The 22,362-nt window shown below is 46.0% G+C and overlaps 2 protein-coding genes across 10 annotated transcripts in view; one reads left to right on the top strand and one right to left on the bottom strand.

Annotated features, from left to right (window-relative positions):
* The window catches only part of LOC126518320 (uncharacterized), a 467,293-nt gene that overhangs the window by 163,164 nt on the left and 281,767 nt on the right, over positions 1-22,362 (top strand). The window lies entirely within an intron of this gene.
* Stacl (SH3 and cysteine-rich domain-containing protein) overlaps positions 1-22,362 on the bottom strand; it is a 326,980-nt gene that overhangs the window by 224,236 nt on the left and 80,382 nt on the right. For all 7 annotated transcript variants that reach the window (XR_008609657.1, XM_055064400.1, XM_055064399.1 and 4 more), the window contains exon 2: positions 4,574-4,775. Coding sequence is in view for 6 of the 7 variants with exons in the window: in XM_055064400.1 (XP_054920375.1) it covers positions 4,574-4,673 (100 nt within the window). In the remaining variant the exon portion in view is untranslated. The remainder of the gene's footprint in view (positions 1-4,573; positions 4,776-22,362) is intronic.

Below are 22,362 nucleotides of genomic sequence, written 5' to 3'. Positions count from 1 at the left end.
GGACGAACAGTGTCGTGTGATTAGCGTTACATAATGCAATATCCGCACACTCGCGATTCTTTATTCGGACTCCCGCTTTCCTTTTCCCTCTCGGATGCGTTTACTGTCGCATTGGCACGGTAGTTGGGGACGTCTAGCGTGCGCTGTTACGAAATGCACATATCAGGTAAACGCATCTAGCGTAATTTGAGTGCACCACGCAAGAGAGAGCGAGAGAGAGATAGAGAAAGAGAAATGTCGTTGTGTACCATGAAGCTTTCGACGTCTAACCGCGATCTAGTTACGCCGATCGGATGATAAAGGCAATTACGTAAACGAAAAGCAGCTAGCGTTTGCTTTGGACAGAGGCATATATTAGCTTACGTAACGAAGAGTCGTGGCAGAGTGGATGTCGAGCATGCAGAAAAAAAGCAAACGCTAAAGATGTTTTGGGTAATGCACGATAATCCCAGTATAGTGAGGGTACAGTTATGTATATATGGACGATGATGATTCTAAGCATCGGAAGCCATCGCACTGAGACGAGAGTACATGACTATTTGGGTGGGACACCGTCTCGAAAGCTTGCGCCATCTCGACCTTAAAAAAATAAATAAGTAAAAAAATATGTTGCCGCCAGGTTTTATACCAGAGAAAAAAATACTTGTTGAACTTCGCTATATTGGGATAGAAATAACTGTTCCTATAGTACTATGTTTTGAAGCCTCAGTCCTAGGCCTTTGCCGCGCGGATGCATGTCGCGTCGACATGAAACAAAGCTGTTTCTGTGCTAACTTTTCTTTCTTTCATACTCGCTGTGAACTTGGCTTTAATGTCTTTACTGCCTAACCTTACTTCTTCTTGTTCCAGCTACGCTCCATACCATATTTAAATATATGTTTGATAGTTTACATAAAGTCTCACAAATCAAGTTACGCATTGGTCTTGCCTTTCTGAGATTTCCTTTTATTGCTTACGCGGACGCTCCGGGCGAAATTTCCGCCTTTGCCGGGATATTCCGTACATATTCATGTATAACTACGCTATATTCTTACCTATACTGTACGTGCAAGATAGATCTATACTATCCAACTTCCCAAGTTGCGCAAACCAGGTCTATGTTGCTGAATAAGTTATTTCTTAGTATTTCTTGAGGATTTCAGCGTAAGCAAAGGTCATGGACTATGTCATTCACAGCACATGCCTTTTATGCTAAGTCTTCTGATTGATAAAAAGCGAAGAAAGAAATATTAGTGGTCGAAATCTGGAAATTATGTAATTTGCATGCGTCGCTCTTTACGGGCGGCGCAGTGACTCCTGTGTGATGATATTGTAGGCTCTACGCGTCGTGTCGAAGCGTTTATTCTGCCAGAAATCTAGGCGCACCCGCGTATGCCGCAGTCGCGTGTAGTTTCACCAGTCCATAGTGAGAACACCACCAGAGGAGTCCAAACGCAACGATATACCTTGGTATCGCTCTCAGTGCTTCGCCCTGAGAGAGAGACTGTCAATATTTATATGCATCTGCTTTTTGTGGGTGCAGAAGGGCAGAGAATGACCGGGAGGTAGGTTCTGTGGGGATGAGAGAATCAATAAACTTTATTTCTCTTCTTGAGAAAGGGGAGGGACCGGGCGGGAAAAGGGAGGTCTATGTGCACCAGTCCCAACAGGCGTCCATCACCACCACCTTATGCGGCTGACCTTCGTCTACCAGTCGTGGTAGGCCTCCGCTACCTCCTCAGCCCACCTCAGGGCTCGGTCCTGTAGGGTGGGATCGGAGCTGCGCAGGGCAGCCTCCCACAGCTCTTCGCTACTAACTAATGGTTTGAGGGTGAGGGAGAGCGTTTCGATGGGGCATCGTCACATGATATGGGAGCGATCTGCTATCTGGACGGGGCAGAAGTGACAGTTTTTTTCGCTTTCACTCTCCAAGTGGAACCAAGGCTTATAGATGTTCACGAGCACTTTCAGAAAGCGAATGAGTGTGCGAGTTTCCGCGCGAGTAACTGAAAGATGTGTGCAAATATTTAGTCAGATATGCACCGCCCACTGCTTGTACCTTTTTCTTTTGCTCTGTTACGTCACTCACGCAACCATCGAGGTCGACGGCGTCTGCATGGAAGAGAAGACAACGCCGCTTTTTTTAGCGCTAGGCCTTCGGCATAAAGATTTTTGCTATACGTAATTCGAAATCCCGATCTTCCTCATACAGCTTGCAAAACAAAAAGAGAGAAAGAGAGAGAGAGCGAAAGAACGAGAATGTGTTTGATGAATCAAGCTGAGTAAGTCTGGCGGCCGGTTGGCATGAAGATCCACACGATGCAGGTGACGTACATTTCTGAGTTCGGTCTCCCGGAAGATCGAACGACGTCTGCTCCTTTGTTATATCGGGACAAAGTATAACTGTAACTGAGGTACGCGAGCCATTAGGACCTTCAATGCTTTTGTGGACTCTTTCGAACTTCTGGACCACCCCTAATCTACTGAGTAAGGTTAGAGCGAGTCTATATAGGATGACGAAAAAAAAAAGAAAAAGAAAGCGTGGCCAAAAATATCTGCGAAGGGCCCAGACGCGCTTTTGTGGTTTTGTCCGGAAACGACGGGGGCCACGCCTGGGCCACTGCGAAGCCGGATGTCGTTCAAGGTCTAACCCTTTTAGGAGCCCAAGTCCGCGGCGGCTGCGGTTCAGGGAGATAAATGGATCTCGGTCTGTGGAACCGCGCCCGGACCCTAAGCGTGTCCAGAAATAGCAGTTTTTTTTTTCTCTCAATCGGGCTATTTGCGGCAGCCTCTTGAGGGATCAGAGGCGAGTGAAGAAGACGCGAATTGCGTCTTTCAGAGGAATGTGCAGCGTGAACCACACGAGAATTTCGGTATACAGTGAAACGCTTGTGCGCTTGCTTTTAGAATGGCCAACTTTTAGCAGTGGTAGCTCTGTGTCGTTGGGGCAAGCTCCAACAGCTTCAGCTTTCTAGAACTGCGCCTAATGGCTTGACTTCGGAAAGGTCGAGCTTCAACTCCATATGGGTTTCAAAAGCCGTAGGAAAATTCTTAACATAGCATGCGACCCTCATCCGCCGCGCTCATACTATCTGTACCATGTGATGTGTTGTGGTTGTGCCTTCCTCTTGTCTTTCCCTCTTTTTCTCACCTCTTCATGCGGGCGGGAGTGGTGTGAATATTAGAAGGGTACTTGTAGCCTGCTCCTCTTTCTCTGTGTTGTTTATATATATTTAAATGATTATTATAAAAAAGAATAAGGGTAATTTCTTTTTATCAGAAAGACAGGTCCTCCTGAAGTTCTACTGGCCGTTGACTGAAGCCAACCGACAGTCTATTTGCTTTCGAAAGCAAAAGTAACCGTTAGTAAATGGCGCTAGGAGAAACGGTCAACACACACAGCGTGGGCTTTCCTTGTTTATTGCCCTCTGTTGTAGGTCTTTGACACCTTTTTGCTAAACAGTCGAACAAGCCGCTTTTACAAAGGAAACACCACAGCTGTAGCACCCTTCATAATGAAAACTTTTAGAAATATTGTTGAAAAGTCACCATATTCATAGACCAAAAGCCAGTATGTCGGAAGCATGAGTACTGTTCGGCCAGTAAGATTTTTATTCTAGGTCATGTTTATCTGCTTTCAACACGGCCTTGGTTTCGGTCGTGCCTGCAGACTGCTGGGCAATCTGAACGCGTCATAATGCGAAATCTGGCCGCTTAATGCCAATAGAAATTTTTACCGGTACTGCATCATTTCACGGATACGAAAGTTCTTTCCGTCAAGCGAAATGCCGGGACCGCACAAATTGGCCTACATGGTCAAGGCAACAAGCACTGTGTTACGAGAACGTATCGTACCTGGATTTCTGTATAATCTATACGACTAACAGAGGTACGACGCATAGCTAAGGCTCCCCAAACGCCCGCATCCTCTCGAGCTTCCCATGGCTTGATATTAACTGTCGGCATAGAGCTTTGCCCACGGCTCCTTCCTGTGCAATAATCAGGACTAATGCAGGAGACAGCGTTTGGCGATAACTCCCTAAAAGTAATATATGTGAAGCACCGCTAAACTTACAAGGATCGAAGTTATGCAAACGGTCGCTCTCCACGTTCGCAATACGCCGGCACAATTAAGGCGTGCAGTGAAGTGAGTCATCTCATGACACGTAGTATCATTTAACAGACGGTAGGCAAAACGTACAGGAGGGCCTCATAACGCACCTCTCAATGCACCTAGTTTGACCTAACAAAAGATGGCGGTCTTCGGACCAGAATCCTAATTATGGTGTCGACATCCGGGCTGGTGACGTCATTCCTACCGCTCTCCGTTCCTCGTACCGTCCAAGTCTTGAAAACGCGTGTTTCAGCTTTAAAAGTGCTAGTGACTGGAACTGAGTCACATAGTGCTGGAATAACCTAACTATTCCAATCTGTTTTTATTCAAAATCCGCCATTGATCTTCGGTGATAGGTAAAAATGGCTTCGGCCGTGCCCATGTAGGTGAGGCCCACGATTGACGTGCGGGAAAGCCTGATATTGTGCCATTGAAAGCGCTTCGAAAGGTTTCCGCAGACATCAGGTGAATGTGGCTTACCGGTGCGGAGTAGCTTGAAGGTAACCGCGTTGTTGTTGCGGATTGGTTCATCGTGGGCATGTCGCACCAACTTGCGGAACCCGGTGTTATCCATCGTCATAGTCCTTCTCGCCGGCGACGTTCGGGATGGGGCCGAAGCGGACGGGCCGAGAGACAACTGGCTCTTCCGTTCGCTCTCTTTGCTCTTTTATCGGCTGCGCACCTGCGATGTCGAAAAATAAAGTACGTGATGATTCAGGTTGCGTGTATCTGACTTGTTTGAGAAAAATTACAGGCTGTAAATCAATCAATCAATCAATCAATCAATCAATCAATCAATCAATCAATCAATCAATCAATCAATCAATCAATCAATCAATCAATCAATCAATCAATCAATCAATGCGGGCAAGTCGATAGCACTGTACAGCGTACCACCACAGGGCAAAATCAAGTTTGCCGTGCCAAACCGGTTCGCGAAGTGGTTCAGTGCTGCGAACCGATTCACGAACCGTTACAGATTTTTTGTGTCTCCGAACTGGAATTGAACCATAGCTAAATCGAAACGCATTGAACCCGAACTTGAACCGGTATTTTTTTCGGTTCGGCACCCTGGTTGCAATAGTCAAACGCGCTTGTATCGCTTACTTGTCTCGCAACAGTGTTACTTGTCTTTCACTGATCCTTTTATTACTATTTGTATTACTTATATTAACCCCTCTCGCAACTCTTTAATGAGCTCATAGGATCACTTATGTGAAAAGTGTTTTTCATTTTGATACTGAAATGAAACCAAAATAAAAGTGATCTAGTCAGCATAGAATGATGACGGGTACTTCTTTTCGTGCAAGAGTAATATTGATATTAGGAAACATGTAAGGTACGAAAAAAAAGGAACAACATCATTGGTTCATTTTCAAAACATCATTTTCAAAATCTGGAACGGATTTGGCTAACCAGACTAAACGAGGTCCTCGTATAGTTCTAGACACACTGGAACATAGAGAGACAAGAGGCCAAGATAAGTTGCACGACGCGCTATACTGAGTCCCAAATAATGAGCGCATACTCAATTGCGAACGTGTACACCTGGTGGCGATCCGGTTAGAGAACAGACGCACGTATGAGGACAATACACGGATAACATACAATACACACGCAGAGGCGCCACTGGCAAAAGTGGGCTTAATATCGCAAAAGTCTCAGAAGGACAAGTGTAACGGGTGTATTAGAGAGCGGAATGTATATTGTTTCTTTCGATTATGGGAAAATCAAATTGGTTGATTATTATCACATGTTATTATCAACGGCACAACTCGTCTTATCCCCACCTTCTATGACAGAGGGCAAAAGCCGAATACTTGCGGCGTTGAAGTTGGTGTATGACTTATATATAGTCGCCAGTAATCATCATCATCATCATCAGCAGCAGCAGCAGCAGCAGCAGCAGCAGCAGCAGCAGTGGCATTATCATCATCATCATGATCAGCAGCAGAAGCATCATATTTAATGTCTCATTCAAGCTACAATCCTCTACCAGCAATCTGCACTTAATCCTGTCTCGCGTCCGCTAAGTCCATTATACGCCTGGAAGCTCACTAATTTCATCACAGCGTCTGATTACCTGCCATCCTCGACGGCGTGTTTTTTGTCCGTTCCTCTTTTCGACTCGTGTTTTTTCTAAACTGCGAGTCAAAGCCAAACTCTTCTGTTAAGCTGCAGCAAGAGATGGAGCTATGCAGTTCGAGCATTAATACAGCGCCTGTAGTGTGGCCCGATGACCATGACGCAACGAGAATCGGTAAAGGAAAAAAAATCAAGAAATAAAAGAAAGAACGAAGTGATTTGTAAAAGACAAGATCAAACTAGCGGAAGGCTTGCAAGACGCTGCTCCAATTGCAGATGGATTGAATGTCCACGCTGAAAGTACCGGAAACCTGATCACCGTAGTCCGCAAGCAAGGAAAAGAAAAGAAGAAAACGCGAAGTTCTCGGAACGAGGCGCAGTGCTGATGCGAGCGGGCACGGGCGACTACTACCAAAAAGGCAGAGTGAAACGGGAGCTTACCGATACTAAAATGAAATCATCTTGGTTCCTGCGATCGGGGTTTATTCAGTCGAGAGAAATGAGCTTCCCTCTTTGGAAAGTAACATGACACGCGTTGACTGAGATATGCTTTCCAGGCTACGGGATCTCTTGCGCGAGGTCAGCTGCTGCTGCTGCTTAGTGTGCTACAGGGTAGGGTGAGTGGGATTTTTTTTGTATAGGGTCGGGTTTGTTGTATGGAACAGGATTCGTATGGTTTTCTGTAAAGGGTACAAGTAGCATTTGTAGGGTTTATTGTATAGGGAACAGTAATGCTTCTTTAAGGATACAACGTAGAGTTTCTGGGCATGTGGGAAAACCGTTAGGCGAGAAACACTGTGAAACGAATCATTCACGCAAGAACGTAAGAAAAAATGATGAAAGAAAAACATTTATTTAGGGATTTTATTGTGTGTTACATTTTTGGCGAGTGTTTGCTTTATTTCAACAGGTTACTTTATGTTTACATTTTTTTTACAGTTTTACATTTGGCAAGTGTCTGCTTTATTTCACTATGGTTTCGTTGCACAGGGAACCGGCTGTGCTTTGTTATATAGGATACACGGCAGGGTTTCTTCTACACGGTACAAGATACTGATTGCAGGGTCACAAATTCGGTTACGAGCTTCTTAGGTTAACATTCCTACCTTTCCTCTTGCTATACTCTCTTTCCGAGAACGGCCGTTACATATTTCAGTGGCTACCACGCCACTGCGAAATTACAGTCCACGACAAGATAAGTGCGTACCAAGACCGCTGCCTGATGCAGCTCGGCAACTCTGCTCACTCGCTCGTCCCGTCACACGTCGACATTGGAATTCTCAAGATTTTGCCAATTGGCGATCGCATTCACTCAGCACCCGACTTGTGGGTTCGCCTGCCGCCCGCAGGCTCTCCCGTCGTGAAATATCTTTAATGCGCCGCCCGTGTTAGCGCGTCGCATTGGCGAACGCTTGTTCTCTCATCATTGGAGTAGCCAATGGGGCCGCATTTCACCCTTGCGGACGTGGCGAAACTACGTATAACGCATATGAGATTGACAGAAAGCTGACCTAGTTGTTAAGGGCTCGTGCTAGAAGAAAGTTAGGCGTGCAGATACTCTTGTTGTGTCCGTCGCGCTTGGATTACCTTTAAAACATCTACAGAGCGGATTCCGTGCCGGTGTGCAACCTATGACTGCGAGACACGCCCTGGGTACAAGTCTCAGTCTGTTATATGACAGGCCGTCCCCGGAAGCAAAGGTCCCCGGACCTTGGCCGCGTGCTTCTAGTACGCTCGAAGCCACTAAAGCGCTCACGCGGTTTTTGGAGACAGCCGGACTAGACGAGCGGTTTTGACTGTAAACATTCACTGCGGCCGTGCACACAATGCCTATCACTCTTCCTTGTTATCTCCCTTTCCCCTTTCCCGCGTGTAGGGTAGCGAACGGGGCGCGACCTTGGTTAACCTCCATGCTTTTCCTTATGCTCTTTCTGCCTTTTCCTGCAGTCCTGTATTTTTTTTTTCCAATGCAATGTCAATCTATTCGATTACGTTGTGGTCAGAACATTCCGCTAAGCGCAGGATGATTCCGGATGCGCGAGTTCGTGTGCTGCACTCGTCTCCATGAACCTAAGTTGGTTGCTTTATCCGGTCACTTAAGCAAGGCGCATTCTGCAGCCTTCGTCCGGCTAATGGGATTAGCGAAGCTTATCCCCGTTTCGGAGTGGAAACCCTGGTCCGATGAAATTAAGCGCGGTTGAGTGGGGCGCGTCTCATGGTCCTCTCGGGAGCTGTGGGATTAGTGTGAGCTTCGGTGAAGCCTTACAAGCCCTTCTCTTGAGGATACTTAAAAATAAATGAGTATAAAAAATAAAATAAAACTGAGAAAGAATAAATCCTACTGCTTCCTTGTCTGTTTTAAACCCGACGTTTTATCTTCGGGGGTTTTCGCCTGGCATGGTTTAGTACAGTGTCCGGTTTCCGAATATACCTAACGATAACAGGGAATTGGAAACGGAAGCAACCGGAAGCCTTTGATTGGACTTAGGAAAGGCAAACTCAAACCTGAGGTTGACCTTTATTACCTTAATGTTTACCTTATGTGTGTGTGCTGTGCTATGTGCTCTCGCTCTCTCTCTCTCCTCCCCATCTTTCATCCCCCCAACCCGCCCCCATGTGTAGGGTAGCAAACCGGTTGAGCTGAACTGGTTAATCTCCCTGCCTTTCTTTCTCCACTTTTTCCTTCCTTCCTTCTTTAAGTGCGCCCACGCAGTATGATATCTTCCTGAAAAGAAAAAAAGATAAAGACTGTGATTTGCGGAAAGAAAAATTTGAGGAGCCTTTCCACTCTGTGAAGGTGGATACCAGCTAAGCTGTAGCACATCACACCGGGTTAAACAAGGGTACATGTATTTACTTTCATCATTTGGTAATGGTAGTGACGATATCTTTGTGATTACTGTCATATACACTGATTGGTTCGGTTATGGCCTTAGACAGGATGTCGGATTAAAGGTGAAGTTATACACGACCGTTGTTGGGTAGTTGAGTGACTTTGACTGGTGTGGCACTTCAAACCAAATCACCCGCCGTGGTTGCTCAGTGGCTATGGTGTTGGGCTGCTGAGCACGAGGTCGCGGGATCGAAACCCGGCCACGGCGGCCGTATTTCGATGGGGGCGCAATGCGAAAACACGCCTGCACTTATATTTAGGTGCATGTTAAAGAACCACAGGTGGTCTAAATTTCCAGAGTCCTCCACTACGGCGTGCCTCATAGTCAGAAAGTAGTTTTTGGCACGTAAAACGCCATAATTATCTTTTTTTTTTAAACCAAGGTCTTGTAGCGCAAACTGAGCGAACTATTTGTTGTTTGGTTTTGAAATGTCCACATTGAAGCCTGCAACGATGATCGCAGGGGTGATGTCATCATGGCCAAACAATACAAAATGCGTGGTCATTAACTTCTCGTAATCACACTTGGGTGTGCCTGGAGAGATATACGGAGCGGACATCGCAACTCCGTCTTTCGGTTGCAGGGCACAGACATCCCCACAGTCGGTGGCACTGTCCTTTTGTGAGTGTATCGGTGTAGATACATTTTCTCCTTTGCGCATATGGCAACGCCTCCTGCTCGTGAGTCCACGTGCTGTTCACAAACGATTCCGCTATACCCTTTGACTTGAAACAATGGATCTTGATTTATTTATATTATTTATTATTACTTGTTTTATTATTGTTAGGGGGCGGAGTGCTTGAATCCTGCTTCACACCCACCGCGTGTCGTTTCCGGTATCGGACGACCTCCGGGAGCTGCCCACATTTTTGCCCACCAAAGCGGCAGATGCATTTGGGAGGGAGGGGGGTACGCGGTAGGGGCACACAGCGTCGCTGTAAAATTTGGCGGTTTCGCCAGCAGGGTGAAGCATTGATAGCGAAAGCAGGGTTGTAGCGTGGAGCATCAACTCCTCAGAGGCTGTTCTACCTAAACGCAAGGAGGTTTTTCTAAACGAGGGTGCGACGCGTTTGGCGCGACGCGCACAATGCGGCTGTTGTTGGACAGAAGGAACAGTGCCCGTCCACCAGGCGTTGAGTTGTCTCACAACGCTGACTGGTTACAGGCGTCGCACGTCGACAGCGCTCGAGATCAGACTGACGATGACGCAAAGCGTCGGCGCTAGTCAGCACCCAGTGAAATATTACAAAACGTTAGCTTGACTCTTACTGCCCGTTCCCTTCATACCAGAGCGTACAAACATCAGAGGGGGTCTTCCGTAAGTGTCCACGTAGTGGACACGTCCATTTCGTCTGCTGCTAAAGTTCAGATTGGCTGGGCTGGGGTACGCTTCAGAAGAAGACGGGCACTTTCAGCAAATCAGCACTTCAGCAGCAGACGAAATGGACAGGACTACTAGGTGGAAACTTAACAGAATAGCCCCCCTCCCCCCTCCCTGAGCTCAGCAGGGATGCTGGTGTGGTTATAGGTGTGCATACGCACAACGCTCGTGCCAGCAGCGGAATACAGCGTGCTTTTCTGTGGCTTCGTTTCCGAGCCGATTGGGCCAACGCTCAGCCGGCGGCGCGCTGTACTTCACTTCGTCGTTCCTGCACCCAAACGCACTAATTGTCCCTGAAGACTCTCTAAACTGCCGCGCATGCGCTGTCGATATCGGGACAGCACGATGGGTGAATGCACCTCGAGTGTGCGTGTACCGTCCGATACAGATAATTTTCACGTGACGTCACAGACGTAGCCTCTCGCAGCGCTAGTATCTGGCCATGGCGGCCCGAATGACGACATATTATTCACGCGTACGTCGTTTTTATTTTTTTATGGTGACCTTCTCTCACCGGATTATCCCTGTTGTCAATTTGTCACTCGGTGCGAGATCGCCGGCCACGCAATCACGTTTCAAAATAGAAAAAGGCGAATGAAAGACAGGGAGGTTAATCTGAGAATATCTCCGGTCGGCTACCCTGTACCGCGAGAGGGGGAAAGGGATCACGTTTCCAGCTTACACAGCTTCTCAACGGGCTTGCACCCAAAGATGGCGGCCGCGACGGCGTAGATGCAAGCATCTGTCCAATCCTTGGATTGATAAATTTGTGAAGAACATCGCCCTTCAACTCGGGGCTGTCCAGAGGGCCCGTGTGACGGCAGAGGGGCTCGGCCTCTCTGTCCCGACGTGGGAGCGGCCCGCATCAGTCCCCGACTGATCCCTCAGGACCTACATAAAGTTCTTCGTACCATACCATCGCCCTTACGAGGAACTTCTCGGTGCGTTAGAGCTAGTGCTTTGATAGGATCATGCAGAGAAACAATGGACTGTGTTGCATACGGTGAATACTTCAATGAGCCACTCGCCCCGGAAGCTCAGTGGTTATGGTGTTGCTCTGCTGAGTGCGAGGTCGCCGGTTCGGTCCCCACCGCGACGGCCGCATTCCGATGGGGGGTGGAATGCAAAAAGATGCTCGTGCATCCTGTATTGGGTGCACGTTATAGAGACACAGGTGGTCCAAAATAATTTGGAGTCCTCCCCTACGGCGTGCTTCAACATCAGGTTATAGTTTTGGAGCTTATAACCTCAGAATTTAATTACTTTTTTTATTGTTACTTCGTCAAGGAAAAGTATTGAAGAAATTTCTGGCATTTCGTCAGAGACCGCAAAACCGTGATACTTCGACTCGGCGTATTAAGTACGGGACCCCGCTTTGACGAATTAATTCACTCCAGCGCGTACAGGTGGCTTAGGTAGACAGCGCTGGTTTTGCTTCGCGCTCAGTGAAGGTTCTATTAATCCTCCTGCGGGTCAGTGGCCCCAATGCCGTTCAAGTTTTATTAGTGCCAAGTCTGTTGGAAAAAACAAAAGGAATAGAACTTTTGGAACGCAACAATATTATGAAAGGGTAGCAACAATTTATTCCACGTGGCTTACGCATCACTAGACAGGACGTACGAAGCAGAGTAAACGGAAAAGTTTAGAATAGATATGAAATAAAGAATAAACAGAAAAAGCGCGAGCGTTAGACGAGAAAATGTGGCACTCATTAACTGGTAGCTGTTAAGAAGCAAAAGTGTGTATTTTGGCACTCAGCTGGCAACTGGCACTTGTGTACGTTATGTGCATGTGACTCTGTATGTGTCGTTGTATGAGTCACCGTTATCAGATCGAGTAGCATGCCGTAGGCATATTGCCGGGTACATGTCTACAGTATCTGTCGCAGTGCGATGGTGCTTTTAAGTATTCCGAAAAGACGCACTGGCCGCAAAAACGATACTCTAGCTAATTTTGTACTTTGCGTGTGTAGCGGAGTTGTTTATGTCGTTTGACTGAGGTGTACCTTGTGTGTTTCCCATGATCTGTCGTTGTTTGCATTTGGCTCAGCATGCAAGGCATACCGCTAGAGAAAAAAAGAACGCCCTTCAGAGTTTTTCTCTCTTAGCAGTAGCTATTTCTGGACCACTTGTTAGCCGACACTCCCACAACGCGTCAACTAGAATTGCTTCCTAATGCGCCCGCACCATTGTCACGTGATACTCACCGCCGCTTTGCCTAGCCCCATTTTCTGAACTGGAGCGATGCGCTGACTATTGGCTGTCTAGTAACACTTTCATAATCTACTGTCGTCATCCATATTAAAGGGTACATCTAAGAGAGAGAAATGATGCATAGAAGGGCAGTGGGGTTGACCAGAGGTAGTTCCGGTTGGCTACCCTTCACGGGGGGAAGGGTTAAGGGGGGTAAAAAGACAAAGAGCGTGGAAGGGGGAGATAAAGAGAGAGAGATAAGCACAAACAAACCGCGTACACTATGGAGCGGTAGGGGGCGGTGTTCTCAAAGTCTATCGTGAAGCCCCGTAGACCTCAGGAACCTTAGTAATGTTAGTAAGGCCTTCAGCGTGGATATTCTTTGGGAGCACTGGCCTAAAGTTTTAGTTTTGATAGTGGACGATTGTCCAATTGGTCCAGGATCCTGCACATCACTTCTCTGTGGGCACTGTATCGCGGACAGATGCAGATAACGTGTGCGAGCGTCTCATCGCTGCTGCATGTGTCACACGTGGGGCTGCTGGTCATTCCAATAAGGAAAGCATATGAGTTTTTAAATGCAACGCCTAGCCACAGATGGTGCAGCATGGTCTGTTCACGTCATGTTAACCCCAGGTGGTAGATGCATCCATATATTCGGAGACAACGAACGCAGACGACACATGGTGAAAACGTTCTAATCCCGCAGGGGCAAAGTACATTCACGGGACATTAGTCGCAGCCCGGCCGCAGCGTCTGTTCGCGAATGCGGAATCAAGACACGTTGACCACTTTCATGTGCAGATCGGGCGCTTTCGTCTTCGTGGTCATTCCCGTTGTTGTTGCAATGTCCTCGAAGCCATTCGAAGATTATGTTGTGTTTCTTATCATGGCTGCGATGATATATCTGTCGAATTTCTGAGGCCAGTTGTTCATTGGATCCGTGGCGCATATTGGGCTTTGTATGTACTGAAGGGCTGACTTGGAATCATTAAAGACCGCCCATTGTTGCGGTGATTCCTGATTAATGAAATCAAGTGCAGCACGGTGTGCCGCATATTCTGCACCCGTCAAGGCGGTAACGCATGAAATATTCAACCTGATTTCTTCAGATTTTGCCGGGATGATGACTGCAGTAGCAGAGCTGTTGAGTTTTACCGATTCATCTGTGTAGACATGTTGCCGGAATCTGTGCACGCTGTAAATGTGTTCCAGAGCTGCTTGCTTCAAAGCTTGCAACGGCGCTCCAGGTTTCTTTCTGATGCCCGGAATCATGAGTTTCACTTGCGGCAGGTGCAGACACCACAATGGGTGTGTGGATATTCTTATGGGTGTTAATTCTCGCACCTGTAATCTGACTCGGAACAAGAGCCTCTAGTGTGACAGATATTACTTGCCTGCTTAGCCGATTCAGGTCATTGGTCGGCATCTCGGGCAAGAAGAGGATAGTATTAACCGTGTCATTGTTCTTTGCCATCGCCGTCATCCTTGTCGAAGACCAGGAGGCAGGTACGCTTCTTCTCTTTCCTTTTTGCCGGATAACTGTCAAGTAGTCACCGTCATCCTGCACATCTTCTTAAGCTGTGCTGAGTACAGCAGGTATCCTCGTTGCCTGTGTCGCTTATTAGGTCGTTGCGCTTCCTCGGAGCGCTTGACGCTGTGACGTCAGTCTCGTCCGAACGTCTAGCTGATTCCGTTTCCATCGCCGAAGGTGTCGGGAGCGGCGCCTCCGACAAAACCCGCAAAAATACTCGTAAGACGAGAGCAGTGGAAAACGGGCTTCCACACAAGAGCCACTTCTTCGTCCTTCGTCCGGCACATATAAATTTTTTTTCAAAACGGCCGTAGGGTCAGAACGCGCATGCCCTTCATATAAGTGTTCAGTGGTACTAAAAGTTCAACAGGAGACCAAGCTTGTAGCTTTGAACAAATGTATCACTAGTTATCATCGTTAAAAAAGGACTTTTTATTTCCTTTCATATTGACGATGACTGTACTTGTCCCCAGCGACAGTTTCCGTCGATCTTTTAGGCGTGATAACGCAGTATTTCTCACTACAGCACAAACCGAATTTCATTTTCACTCTAGTAAAACGCCAGAAGAAAAAAAAAATTCACTACACAGCTTCTGAGTTGAGAAAGCCGCATCAAGAGGGAGCAGGCCGTAATAAAAAATGCATTTCGGTAACACAGATGTGTATGAAAATATTGTTCTGATATATTACTGTGCTGAGTACGAACCACACTGATGAGCTTGTGCGTGGCGCATGGTATTATTGAGTTCGCATGGTCAAACGCTAAGACGTTGCGATAGATCGCATCCGTTCCCCTACTCCGTCCGGCTTGAGCCTGTTCATCGCAGTCTCGACGAGGTCGGCGTAATCTTCAGAGAAGGACGTCGCAAGCAAAGCACGCGGACGGAAGGGGTAGTAGGAGTCTTTTTTTTTTCTTTTGTGAGGAGTGTGCTGAGCAAAAAAGAAAGTCCTAATACGCGTGGTAGGTACTTCAAAAGATGAACGTCAGTGTAGAAAAGGAAAGCTTATAGGGACCGGAATGAGTTCGGACGAAAGAAAACCTCGAAGGAACCGAAAGTAGCAAAGAGGGATGTAAAAAGGAAAGTCGGCCCGGAGGGACTCCTACCTACGGCAGAGAGTCCTCTGTCGCAACGCGTGCTTCCAATCAGGCCAACCACGTCAGCAGCGACGCGGGCAGTGACCCGTGTTGCTTGCGCTGAGTGGCATGTGCTGGTCAGTTCAACCATGCAGATCAATTTTCGGTGTCTTTTTTTTTCTTTTTTCTCTCTAGGATTAAAAATAGAGGCAGAAAATCAACATATGACCGTCTACACTTCAGTGAAGGGGCCTGTGTGCAAGCGTGGAGTACTGGTCCCTATTTCATCATCGGCGCGCACACGCGGTTAAAAAAATTTCAAAGCATAAAATTCGCGACGAAAAGGTCACTATGGCCTCGTGGCTTCGCTATATCGTGCTCGAAGTCGCGGGTCCGACGTGGAGTAAGAGACTTTATTCAGTGCGATATCGAATTCTAGGGCTCACATATTGGCTCCAACAGCTTAAATTTTTGTTGTTGCGTTGCGGATATGCGCAGTGCTCCGAAAGCTTTTCCTGTCAGGGCTGTGTCAATGACATTGATCGCGACTTTTCCGAGCGGGGCCAAACAATTGCTAAATAACGATCTCATACGATGACTTTCAGGACCACTTAGTCCTTCTTTGGTCTCTAATTATTGTCATGGCGATCTTCCTCGGCCACTGCAAGAAAGAAAAGTTATAGTCTCCCCACGCTACCCCTCTTATCTGTATATTTATCTGTAGCTGTATCTGTACCTGTAGATTATCTGCACTCTGTCCTAACTGGCGTGGTAGCAGGGATATCCTTTGGACAAATGGAGTTCGTTATTGTGTGTGTCGACTTTCTCCACTACAAAACCATATGGCTGCACCAGCTAATTTCACTCCATATCGTCTACTTACACTGACGAAAAGACGGAGCTTGACTGACGGTGACAGTTTAGCCTCGCCGGCGTTAATCGATAGATGTTAATAAGCGTGGAATAATAATAATAATAATAATAATAATAATAATAATAATAATAATAATAATAATAATAATAATAATAATAATAATAATAATAATAATAATAATAATAATAATGTAAGTGTGTAATAAGCGCAGTCTTCTTCCCACTCAATGTCGTCAGCGGAAATCTGTCGATAGCCTGAGCATAGGTTATAGACGACAGATATTGGGCTCTGTGAAGGCAGCCGAGGGGCGTCGTCGATGCGCGGTAAAGGATACCCATCTTTACTTGTTATCCTGTTTAAATAACGATGGTCGACGCAAAGGATATGAGGGTAATCAGTATTATGGTACCGGCGATTGAGGATAGACAACTACCACGGTGGATCAATGACTATGTCTTTGTGCCACTGAGAACAAAATCGCGGCATAGATTCCCGCCCACGGCGACCATGTTTCCACAAGGGCAAAATTAACGCTTTTGAAGAAGCAGTGAGCGATCGTAACGAGGCGTCCTCACTGAGTGAGATGAAATTATTGATTAGAATATAACAGCCACTCCATTTGTTTGCTCAGCAACAGATGCATCTGCGCAGCAATCAGGGCTAATCTGTAGCCGTGAATAATTCGGAACAGTCGCTACTTGCAGCCGACTTTCTCTGTGTAGACTCCAATAAGTGCTTTTATGCCTTAGGTTTGAACCGAAACGAGTGTTCGGCAACTTCGAACAGCGAACTCTCGAATCGAACCCAGGAGACTATTCGATTCATGTTTCGAATGCTTGCCCATCACGATTTAGGAGTAATTATATAAGAAAACTTAGCGCTTGCTAAAACGTAATTATTGAGGAGAATGCTACGGATAGAAACTGAAAGGGCAGTCTTGTAAAATCAAGATTCGGCTAAATTCAATTTTAGTTTGCCCCCGGCCCCTCACCGCTTTATTATATTCACTGAGGTTATTAATTGTTGTGTACTAAAGCAATAATTCATATTTGTGCAGGCCACTACAAGAGCACGCAAAATAACTGAATCCATGCTCAGTGACCGACACTTATCAATAATATTTAACGCGAATAATAACTCCGAGCCGAGTCGTCATCCCCGAACTTCTAGCTTAGCAGACAGGGTTCAACGACTCGGATTGGAAGGACCATCCGGGGTAACCTTTCGTTCCCTAATTTGCGCGACGCTCTGAGTTACGTCCATTAACTTCTCATTATCGCTAGATGCTGTGTTAGAAGCTCCGGTGCAGGTCGCAAAGCGTGACACGTGAAATCACACTTCCAATTTGGACGGTCCCGGAAGAGAGCAAGCGTCGTGACTGGATTGTACTAACGCCCGAGATCGGGATAAAAAAAAGAATGTACTACAAGGCCTTGAAATGCTCACATGCAACAAGGTGAAAGAATAATGATAAAACATGTAAGTAACTTGTTTGTGCGCCTCACTGTCGCGAAACGACAGTCGTTGCGACGCAGTCCGGCGTTCTGAGAACGTCATTTATAACCGGCTTCGAGCAGGCGCTTTTTCTGCGCCAACGAATCATAAATAGCAGCTTTCGTCATCAATCATCATGGTTCTTTCTAATCTACAGGTGCGTTCGAAAGACGTCTCGTCAATCCCGAGTGGCGATTAATGATACGGAAAAATGGCTGCTCAGGAGGTAGTGCACGCTTCAAAGTTCGCACTTTATTCCCAATCGGCTTTTATACGTCTACGGAGATCAAAACTGCGAAAAAAACAACAACAACTCAAGTTGTGAATGCCGAAATTTTAGACTTCGCGATAGAGCTAGATAATGCAATTTTGTTGCATTATTAGTAGGCTGGCATAGAAATAGACCTGTAATGACACGGCCGTGGTGGCTGAGCGGCTATTGCGTTACGCTGATGAGTCCAAGATCGTGGGTTCGAATCCCGGCTGTGTCGGCCGCATTTCAACGTTGGCGAAAAAAAAAAAGAAACGTACATTTCTGTGCCTAGATTTTGGTGTAGGTTAAATTGACCCCAGTGGACAAAATCAACCAGGAGCTCTACACTAAAGACTCAATCACGCCCTAATGTTCCCTTGGGACAAAAAAGAAAAGAAAACAAACAAACAAAAAACATGAATTATTGCTGTTTGATGAATGTTCTCGATTGTAGAACACTTCGGACTTGACAATTTCCTTGCGAACTACCATTTTCCCCATATTTTAGCGCTGCCCAATTCGCTCGTGTAACTGATGATTCTCGCCTTGGTATAATAACGTTATCGAACGGTAACGGACCGAAGAAGTAAAGATAGACATCCTGGCACAAGACAACAAATCCTGTCTCCGGCAAATACAAGCATGCCCTAGGAGGGAAAGCGGGGTCAATGGCCTGTGCTGCGCATAATAAAGAAAAAAAAAAGAAATGAAAACGAAAATGATGAATAATATGCACAAAATTAGGGCGATAAGGAACTTCGTCACCGACAGCTGTGGCGACTAATTACTCGGGGGTACCATTAGTCGGTTCCCAGTGAGCGCCGGTGCCCCATTGCATTAAGGATGATATATTCTCGCTCACGTTAGAACGAGATGCCGTAGCGCGTACCTAACTAGGGTCGATCCGTTTGTGCGGGAAGAGGTAAAATACTGTGGCCGAAATTCGGCCACGGCACACTTTATTCCCGCGTCTCCGACTGCTCCACTGTAATCGATCCTTCTTCGCTTCACCACAATAGAAATTAAATTGTGAGGTTTAACCATTTAGGAAAGGTAAAAAAAAGACAGAAAATAAGAACTGGCAGGCAGCAAGGCCGAATAATTCTTTTTGCGTGAAAGCGATTCTGTTAATCCTACAAACAAGACTAGGCCGAAGTTTGTGTCAGAAAGGCAAGGCTTATTCTTAATATCTTCTTACGTTCTTACGAAGGTTGGGCTCACTGCACACAGGTAGATTTCGCTGCCTGTTTAGGCTGAATGTTCGCAATTCCACTCCTTAAAAAGCTCCTTGAGCCATCTGGTGTTGTTTACAACATGAAAGTAGAAACGGACGAGCTCTAATGTTCTTGAGGAATGCATGAGCGGTAAAACAGCGCTGGGCAAATCGGGATCGTCATGCGCCTCTTCCTTTTTTTTTTTATTGCAGGTACACTCTTGACCTCGCGACGGTACACTCGCGACGGTTGGGAATGACAGCTTTTTTTGATGACCCATACGAAGAAGAGAGACATACGAAGAAAGGAGAGATTAACTGTTATGTTGTTATTTATCCTATGCTAAAACATATAATTTATTTTCGGCTGTCCTTTGCACCAAAAACAATTTCCCTTATTCTTTCTCTGGTTGCGTGGTGTTTTTGCGTCACACGACCATTTTCTAATGAAAAAATTGAGTACTTCTGATCGCCTTTTTCTCGCAGCCTGCTTGTAGATATAGCTGTTTTCGTGCCGTATGTCAAAGATAATCATAATTATCATCATCACTCTTACTTGGTGGAACTTTTGTCGAGAGACGAAACTACATTTCCACCCGCCCAGGATTTGTTCCTGGGTCTGTGACATAGCGAGCTGTTCCCGATGTTATCGTTGTCACGATGTCGTCATCATTATCGACGTCATCCTTTGTCTTTGTTGTCATAGGCCGCTGCGTTGTGTGCCAATTTGGAGATTTCGTTTCAGTGGTCTTTGACAATATTTCTTTAAGAGCCTTTCCCAGTAGATTTGTTCTCGAAAGCGCAGAGAAGACAGCCACGTCGACAATAACAGCTTCTTTTATTATCATCTCAATAATGACAAAAGAAAGAAGAAATAGTGAAAGTAAGTACAAAACCTGTTTCGCGCGAATGTGTCAGGTCGTCTGGCATGCCAGTCAAGCGGGAAAGTAATTGCGGTGGCTGTTTGCCTGCTACTGCTACTGTGTCATCGCAACCGCTGTGCAGCATTAAACCTCAGCAATTTGCCACGAGTACGCTGAACACCGACAAGTAAGCCTAAAACGTTCCCGCAGATTGGTCCTGCGCATCTTATAGACGTCGTTCGAAGAGGTTTGAAGGCCGGTTTGATCGAATACATTGCCACCACAACTCACCTTCATTAAGGACATTTACTTCGTTTCTCATTCACTATTCTTTTTTTTCCATGTACACTCATTATCAATATGAAAGGAAACCCCTAATCATTTTTCAAACGCCCGTAGGAGCTAAACACACATTCTCTCCATAGCAGTGTTCAGGGAGACAGAAATTTCAACAGGTGCATTTGGTGTTATGTATCAAATACCTAGATCCAAATCCACGCTTCGTTTTAAAGAAAAGATTGCTGTTCCCTTTCATGTTGATGACGACTTCACGTACTTCCTTCTTTCTAAGGCAAACAGACGTTGCGGCCCTCCTGAATGCTGTGGCTAGTACCTTCTAATAATAATAACCGCCTTAATAAGCACCTAAGAAGCACCTTAGTGAAGTGACAGTAGCGCAGGAGGAAGGCATTATGCTGGCAACATAGGCGATGGTAAGCTGCATGCGTCAAATGCGGAGCTCTTGCTCGCCATCTTTATTCGGTAGATAGCGCACGTTTTAAGCCATCATTTGCTCTTTCGTACCGGAAACGCGTTTCGCTTGCAGGGGTGCACGTGAAGTACATTACCGCTTTGTGGATCGTCTTTAAGCGACGGCGATCACTGCAAGCGGTGTTTGTCGTGCGGGCGAGCCATATGCAGGAGATAGGCGCTTAATGAACGCGCTTTATTGACAGCGTGCCGTCACTCCCAAAGTCGTTTGGGACGGGTAGCATGCTCAGGAGGTTTCCAGACAAATATTTAGGCGATATACCTTGCGCGTGGCTCATGAATTTTGCATCAGCAGATGATGGAGGTTCCGCTGTCACTCTCAAATGATCGTCCGCAAGGTGGAATGCGAGATACATTGGTTTGCCGGTATCGCTGAGGGAGAAGTTTGCGCGCTCCTATTCGAAAGGCTAGTGCGATCATCAAATACTCGTTTGAGTGAGATAACGTCGCCGATGTCATCTTTCAACACCTGGCGACACCTAACCAATGAAGTGCGACTGAGTGCTTTGAAGCTTTTGTAGCACTGCAGTGTCGTAATTACTGGGCGCGTTATACGACATGTCTCTAAAGGTATTACTAGCTATAGTTACATGTAGCTAGCTAACGGTTCTGACTATGCCGTTGCTAGTTTATCCGACCGCTGCACTGTCCGTTAATGGACATTCTGCTGCACCGTCCTAAATGTATTACAGGTCGATGATCCTAAATCTATCGCTCAGGTTAGACGTCTTTAATGCATCGAGATAGGAGCGCCGAAGATAAGCGAGTTAAAATTGCAGTAACTTTTAAACGTACGCGTAATTAGACACTTCTCGTGTTTTCTCATAACACGAAAGTACACTTTTGTAGGCGTTGGCTTGATTGAGAAATTGTCTAATTATGCTTTGAAGTGTGTCCGGAGTACGTGATAGCTTCTCAAAAGGAGCTGCTTCGGAAGGTCAACTTGTCGAAGTTCTGTAACTTAAAGAATGAAAGTGTTCAGTTGATAATTGAAACATATGAATAGAGACTTTACTTGATTGTTAAAGTATTGATTGGTGGTAGGCCGAAGAAAATCAGTTTAGGACAGGCTTTATTGCATTGTATAGAGCTGTATCTTTTTCCTTTTGAGTTTTATTTCAACTTTTGTTACTTATTATGTCGGTTTTGTTTGAATAATATTACTTTGTAATTGATATAATTGTCAAAGCTAGGTCTCGAGGGCCAATACCAGTGTTGAGAATTTAGCTGTCTTTCCGCTAGAATTAGCAATTTTTTCCGTTGCCTAGAAGAAATATTTGTCGTTTTGCAGGTGGTGGGTTTTCAGCAGTTTTCATATAATGCTGGCTTCATTTTTGGTGGAAGAAACGGTTCATATTTTTTACAATAATTCGAGCTTCGCGTGGCGCAAACATGCAGCTTATCCATGCGCCTTTAGAAGAGGGTATTATAATCATCATCCACAAACATCGTGTTTTGGATTTCTTCCTCCATGTCTCCATACCTCCTTTTAACTGTAGCTCTAGCAGCTTCGTCGGTTCATACAGTTTCACTCTTCTCCATTTTCTCAGACACTTGAGGGTCCTTTTCCTCGTGAAACGGCTCCGGAGAAATACATCAATAAAAAAAAAATTCAGTGGGCTTTAGTTATTCCTACGTGA

The sequence above is a fragment of the Dermacentor andersoni genome, chromosome 11, assembly GCF_023375885.2.
Source record: "Dermacentor andersoni chromosome 11, qqDerAnde1_hic_scaffold, whole genome shotgun sequence".
NCBI classification, from domain to species: domain Eukaryota; kingdom Metazoa; phylum Arthropoda; class Arachnida; order Ixodida; family Ixodidae; genus Dermacentor; species Dermacentor andersoni.
The sequence above is the reverse complement of the archived record's forward strand: the minus strand, read 5'-3'. Positions and strand labels throughout refer to the sequence as shown.